This window comes from Poecilia reticulata, linkage group LG14 (assembly GCF_000633615.1).
Source record: "Poecilia reticulata strain Guanapo linkage group LG14, Guppy_female_1.0+MT, whole genome shotgun sequence".
NCBI classification, from domain to species: domain Eukaryota; kingdom Metazoa; phylum Chordata; class Actinopteri; order Cyprinodontiformes; family Poeciliidae; genus Poecilia; species Poecilia reticulata.
The window spans coordinates 24548954-24556446 of record NC_024344.1 but is presented as its reverse complement, the minus strand read 5'-3'; the positions used below and the strand labels follow the sequence as shown (position 1 = coordinate 24556446).

General features: G+C 36.6%; 1 protein-coding gene across 1 annotated transcript; it reads left to right on the top strand.

The window, feature by feature from the left end:
• The first annotated feature begins 3054 nt into the window (after positions 1 to 3054).
• On the top strand, positions 3055 to 7463 carry LOC103476302 (aquaporin-11-like). The gene is made up of 3 exons (XM_008428543.2): positions 3055 to 3971; positions 4601 to 4717; positions 7026 to 7463. Exons 1-3 carry the CDS (start codon positions 3380 to 3382, stop codon positions 7130 to 7132), a joined length of 816 nt encoding a protein of 271 aa, XP_008426765.1. The 5' UTR covers positions 3055 to 3379; the 3' UTR covers positions 7133 to 7463.
• Positions 7464 to 7493: the final 30 nt, after the last annotated feature.

Here is a 7493-nt window from a genome sequence, read left to right as displayed (position 1 = left end):
TGTTCCTGATCATTTGTGTTTCTCTGAGTCGGAACATTCCTGTCCTTCACATTTTTACTGTGAGAAAAATCTAAAATGACTCGTATTATTATTTTTTTTATGTCAAACTAAAATTAATAATTTTTTTAGGTGGTTTGTGGTAAGAAAACTCTCTTTCTAAAGCAGACACAGACCCGGAACAACAAATAGTAAGATCTTTAAATTTCTTTCAATGGTATAAACATCGATCTGCGAAGCCATGTTAATATATTTCCATGTAATTAGCTTATAGTTTACTAACAGAGCCAGTATAGTACTATGGGCGCCACTGGTTTATTAATAGTAGAATTTAAGTTTCTCGTCTGGTTTTTTCCGCCATATATGGAGAAACTCTGTAGCACCGCTATTTTCTGTAGATAGAAAATATAAAGAGCAAAGCAGATTTTTGTTAGATTTATTTTGAAAATAAAGAGGAAGCACTAGAGACTTTTTTAAAGCAAATTTACATAAGTCATACTGGTGACCCTGCTCTTCGGTGTCATCCATCGCCACCTGTTGCCAAGGTGATGAAAACACACCATCAGTTGAGTCCAGCTGGATGTCAGCCTCTTTAAAGAGATACGACATTTTGGTGAAATACTCTGTATTTTTTTTATGCCAACAGTGACTCATTTAATACATTTCTTAAAAATATATCCAAAAGCTTTACTCTCAATATAGTCCTGAATTAAATATCTGAAATGCTCAAATTCCTACACAGATAATGAAAAATTATGACATATTTTGTTAAATTAAATATTAATTTATATAAATATTCAGAAATGTAAATGGTCATGGGGGAGACTGTCTGCCTTATTGTGACACCCTTTACTAAAGGTCACAGTGTGTCTGTTCGGTATATTCATGGAAGGTTTGGTGGAAGAAAAAAGTGTGGAGAGGATTGTGAAGCAAAACCCCTTTAAGAGAGTGGCCAAGAAGCTAATCACCCTAATGAAATTTATGCAAAAGGAACCCAGACCAAATATTTGGTGCATATATGGCTTCAGTGGGGGCACATTTTGCTGTTAAAGATATTGAAATGTGATCCAAAATAACAGATTTTTGGTTTTAACTAGCTGGAAGGCAGAAAAATGCAATTAAATAAATAAAAAGAAACACACAAATTATGTCATGAAATAAGATTTTAAATTGAATTATTGAAATAATATTCAAAATGTAAATGTAGTTTAACCAGATTTAAAAGCATAAAGCTGAACAGAAACAGAAAATTAAGTCAATTTTTTGATATTTCAGTACAACATCTAAAGGTATGAAGTTGCTCAGTGTAAAAATTAACGTGGAGAAAATGCTGAGTAAGAATGAGACTTGCAGTAAAATCCCAGAGTCAAAGTATAAGAGAACAAAGGAACATGGCAACATTAAAAAGCACAGAGTAAGGTGTGCAAAGTTCACCTCAGAGTTGGACCCTTTAAAACCAGATTACTGTTACACAACCAGCAGGAAGTTCACCTGTTTTAAAGGTTCATATACAGATATCCTCCATATCAACACTTCAGATAAAAACTGACTGATGTCTGTAAAAGTTAAAACTAAGATGCAGTAAAACTACTGCCATGTTGCTACTTACTTCTGCTCCAAAGTCATTTTCTTGCTACTGTAACATTTGGGGGTCAAGTAAACAATAAATGGCAAATATTGTCACTGGGAGTATTTCTTTCACTGTTCTAGCATATATATACAGCAAGTATTGACTTCAGACTTGATTGTTTTAAAAAGTGCTCAAAAACAAGGTTGATTTTTATTATTATTGTTATTTTTAAAGACCAGAATTTCATAACTAAATATTATTTTTCTGTCTGATTTTCCTTTTCACAAGTTAAATCAGATGTTACGATCAAACTGTTGATTAGCTCTTTTTTTTTTTTTTTTTTTTTTTTTTTTTCTTTTGCTTTTTGAGTTTTAATTACATGAAAATATATGAAAGTATTTCTATTCTTGCTTGAGTAAATGTTTTAGCTATTCTGCCCACCTCTGGGTATTTGTAGCAGCTTCCATAACCAAGACAGTTTTTTTTTGTTGTTGTTGTTTATTCCGTTTTTTAACCCACAGATTTCCCACTGAGAGCAGTGAAAACAGCTCAGTTCTCCCTCCAGCTGGTTTCTTTCTCCGTAAAAGTTGTCAAACTGCTGGAACAGGAATGTTCTCGCCCTGCGTTGAGCCTCTCTGTCTGATAGCCAGTGCTGCACCCAAACAGATCAAGTTAACCGTGTTTCAAGCGCATTCACCCGCACTTCCGGTAGAACCGTCAAAAATAAAACCGGCTTAACGGTTACAGCTCTGATTTTACCTCTAAAGCAAAGTCTATATTTCTCTCATATAAGGCTGCATATACAATAAGTGAACTTCAAAGAGTAAAAAAAATAGGAGTAAATTATTTTATATTATTATTTTTGTTGGACTTTCAGTATATTTTACCCCTCAAAATATTGGTCAAATAAAATGAAAAACTAGAGTTTATTTAGATGAAGACTTGAAACAAACACACAAATAGGTTAAATTGAGTAAACTGAATGTCAAATTTATTGTCTATTTATTGTAATGATATTTTCTCCATGAAGAAAATTTGGAAAAGAATAACAACAAACAAATAAAAAGAAAGCTGGATTATTCACAGAAAGAGCTGAAGTTATGTCCTTCAGTTGGAAAGAGTAAACATAAATAAAAGACAAAAATCTTACTTAAAAATTTAATTGGGACATTCCTGTTTTTTGTTGTTGTTGTTGTTGTTGTTTTTTTTTTTCTTTTATAGGAAAATTGGTCCAACAGCAAAATTAGCCTAGGTTATTTAAAGACCTGAAGTTCCCTTTTTCAGATTAAATTAACTAGCATTTGATCAAATAGTGTTTAAAAATGTGACCAAACGAGAAGAACGGTCCAAAAACAAGAACAGACCAATAATAACATTACAAATATAATGTATACTGATTTTTTTATTTTTTTTATTCACAATACCCCATTTCTGGAGTATGGATATAAAGAAAAATAAAAGATGATGCATAAAACTGCTTAAAAATAATTAAAGTAACTTACAAATTTATTGTTAGCCTAAGTAAGTCTGTATGTTATGTTTCTAACAAATTAATTTTTCTATCAGAGTGTACATTTTGGTTTGGATAATTGTTTAAAACATTGCCGAATCAAATTGTTGGTCATGCCTTTAATTTGAAGGTTGAGTCATCCTGTTTCCTGTTTCACAATAAAAACTGACGCAGCGGAGACAACGTGGGTCTCCCGGACTTTGACATTCCGCCACGGGTAACTAGTCTAATAAGTTGCGCTCTGTCCAACCAGCGGCTCAAACCTCGGGATAAACCCGCCTGTAAGGCTCCGGACAGCGGACATGGCTGACCTGTGGGTCTCGCTGGGTGTCCTGGCCGCCGCGGTGCTGCTCTGTGAGGCGACCCGCCGAGCTGCGGCGCGTTTTCTCCCCGGTGTTTGTTGGATTTACCTGCTGGAAGCGGCGTCCACCTTCCAACTCTGCTGCTGCACCCAGGAACTCAAACTGCTTGCGGAATCCGTCCGCTTGGACCTATCGATCAGCTTGACTCTCACTTATGTCGTCACAGTAGTTCATTTATCAACTTTCAGAGAAGCGACGTGTAATCCCGCTGCGGCTCTGGAGAGAGTCTGCCGCGGCACGGCGAGTGGCAGAGCCGCGGCTCTCCTCATCGCTGTCCAGCTCGGAGCCGCAGTCGCCGCACGGTCCTTTGCAGCGTCCGTTTGGTCGCTGGGGCTGTCGGATATGCACCGCCAGCACCAAAAGTTCGGGTTCCGGTGCTTCGACCCGCTCGGTGGGACTGTGCTGGAGGCTGCTGCCGTGGAGCTGGCGTGCGCTTTCGCGGTGCAGGCCACCGCCATGCACATCCACAAGCTGGAGGAGAAACTCCGAGTTCACTTCTTCGCTGCGGTCATCACCGCCTTGGTTTACGCAGGTGTGTTGGACCAACAACAAAAAAAAAAAGAGTAATGCAAACATGTAAAGATCCCTGGTTTTATTTATTACGTCTTAAAGTTGATACGATTAATCGATTATTGAAATGATCATCAACTAATTTAGAAATCTGTTAATGTTAACTGGAGTATACTGACTAAAAAAAACAAACTACAAAAACATTCAGAGCAATAATTAAGTCAAACTTCTACTCAACTTCCATGCATACAGTTTGTATTTAAAGCTGCAGAATGTAACATATATCTTTACATAAGTTCAAGCATAATTGTGAAAATCGAGCTCCTCTGCGGGGCTGCACAGTGGCGCAGTTGGTAGAGCTGTTGCCTTGCAGCAAGAAGGTTCTGGGTTCAATTCCCGGCCTGGGGTCTTTCTGCATGGAGTTTGCATGTTCTCCCTGTGCATGTGTGGGTTTCCTCCGGGTACTCCGGTTTCCTCCCACAATCCAAAAACATGACTGTCAGGTTAATTGGTCTGTCTAAATTGCCCCTAGGTGTGAGTGTGTGTGTGCATGGTTGTGTGTCTCTGTGTTGGGTTTAAAGAGCATATTTATGTGCTTTTGTTTATGTTTTGTCCTTTTTTTTATTTTATTTTTTATTATTTCGTTTGCAGGTGGGAGTATTTCTGGAGCCGTTTTTAATCCGGCCCTGGCTTTCTCCGTTCAGTTCCCCTGCAGTGGCCACACATACCTGGAGTACTGCTTTATCTACTGGCTGGGTCCAACATTGGGTAACGATCAGGGGTGAAAGTAGTTTTAAATTCTTGGGGGTTCTATGATAAAAGAATATATATATATTCCATTGGCAGATTATTATATATTCTTTGTAGCTTTTCTCCAAGTAGGCAAAACTTCTTGTAAGTTGCATTTACTTTTAAGATATTTTTAAGTCAAGTATGATTGAAATTTTAAACCTGATAGAATTATGAAAAATCCTACTTAAATTAATGGTTTTAATATACCATTTTCAATCTAAACTTAATATTTCACCATTAAAATCCCTGTTTTAATCCCTAGTCTCCTGAAATATACCGTTCTGAAGTCCGTCATGGCGCCTTGAATGATTAAGTGATGCAGTTGCAAAGGGTTAATAGTTTGAGTCATGCAGAACTGATTTAACCGTTTCCATAGCAATGATCAGAAGCAAGACATTCCCCCAGAACTACTGAGACTCTTTGTAGCTATGACCTCGTCTATGACATAGATCAAAGAACATCTGAGGTTATGAATGCTTGGATCTCAAAACAGGAGATTATATACAAGCAGCTCTTGGATTGTTAGCACCGTGTTCGAAAAATATTTTGACAATGCAACAGATCGGAGTCACCACCATGTTTTTCCCCCTGACGTTTGGAGCAGGTTATTTTATCACCACAGGAGTGAGGAAGCTATTTAACAAGCTACTTCCTGGGGTCACTTTTGACATCAGTAGTTACAAGGATGAGTATGAGTATGATGAATTTGATGCGCATCTCTTCAAACCTTCCCCGACTGTGAAGCAAACTTCACAGCAAAACTCATCAGGCCATTCTACGAGTTTTCAGACAGATCGGTCTGTGGCTCATCAGGCCACAGCAAACGGATAGATCACTCAGGTCGGTCTGATGGCGAGAACAATGATGAAGGGAATGATTCCTCCAATCTTGCTAAAGTGCACAGATTGAGAAGGGTTGGAGAGATAAGGAGGAAAAAGAGGCGTCCAAAAGCTGAACCTCTGCTCTGATGATTAGAAGACTGGACCTATCAAGAGAGATCTGTCCTAAGGAACAATTTCTCTAATCTCAAAGAAGAAACATTCCACGTCCCAAGAGCCAAATAATTAATAATTCATTATTAATTAATTGAATTATATAATTAAATTCTATAATTTTGCCCCCCAAAAAATTGCCCCCCCTTGTTCGTCTGGAGCCGGGGCTGAGTATAACAGGGAGTCTCTAAGAATCCAACCCCCACCCCCTTCGCTCACACACATCGTTCAACCAGACAGCTATTTGTAAGCCATAGGGGAGGCCAGAAATAGTTTGGAAACCACTGGGGGGGCCCAGGAGAAAAAGTTTGGGAACCACTGCTCTAGAAGTAGATAGAAACATTTTGCTATAATTAAATTATAATTTAATAATAAATATTATTGTAACCATAAATATTATTGTAATATTTATTATGATAATTAATATAATAATGATATTTATAGTATTTATATTATATAAATAATAATAATATATTATTTATTATAAATCATATTATTTATAAGAACATAAATATTTATTATTTATATTCTTATATAAATAATAAATATTTATATATAATAAACACTTTTTTATCATAAAAACGCAATCTGTTTTTATAATTACAATAACATTTTTTTAATCATAATATTACTATTATGATTAATATTACAATATTATATAAAGTTATATAACATGGTTATATTATAACTTTATGTTATTAAAATTTAATAACATAATATTAAATTAGAATAACATAGTTATTATTATTGCTATTTTTTAAAAATAATAATAATAGTACTAATGGTATACCCACAAAAAATCTGAATATCCAGTCCATTAGTCTTATGTTTTTATGGCTTGATGTCTATTTTGCGATTATTAATAAGTGATCAATGTGGTAGATTAGCTACTGCAGCTATTAGCTCATTAAACACCTGCTGTACTGATGATCTGTCAGAGTTGGTGTTTAACTCGCCTTTTATTTTCTAACTGAACTGAAACGGAATCTAAATGTTAAGGATGTCAAAGTCAAGCTAGCATAACTGAACTACTTCCCTCTCCCTCCATATTTTTTTCTTAATTACCTTTTTCCTGACCTATTTATGTAGTGATAGTGTAGCAAAGCACTGCATCCCTTTGCCTTTGTCTTTTATCAGGCATACATTTAACATTTTGTACGTTTTTATATATATATATATCAACGATCATGTTTTCATTTGATTCCTCCTCTTTTATAGTGTTTTAATTTGTGTTTTAGTTTCATATTTAACACACAGGCGGCATTAAAATGTAAGCTGCTGTGTGCCTGCAGGCATGGCGAGCTGCATCCTCCTGTTCGAGAAGATCGTCCCTTTTCTTTCTGGAAAGAGCACCGTTGGGATGGACGGCTCCATTACACAGAAAGAGAAGACACAGTAGATTTTTGTTTTATGTAAGTGGGAGAACAATTCTGAATAATTAAGACTTTTCTCTGTGACTGATGGACCAGATTGGGTTTGATGAAGCATCAAGCATCACTGATGAGGAAAAACCCTTTTGGAAAATTTATGCTCTACAACAGAGGTTCCCAAACTGTGGGGCTACGATTCATTTTGCCCCCCCCAAAAATTGCCCCCCCTTGTTCGTTTGGAGCCGGGGCTGAGTATAACAGGGAGTCTCTAAGAATCCTACCCCCACCCCCTTCACTCACACACATCGTTCAACCAGACAGCTATTTGTAAGCCATAGGGGAGGCCAGAAATAGTTTGGAAACCACTGGGGGGGCCCAGGAGAAAAAGTT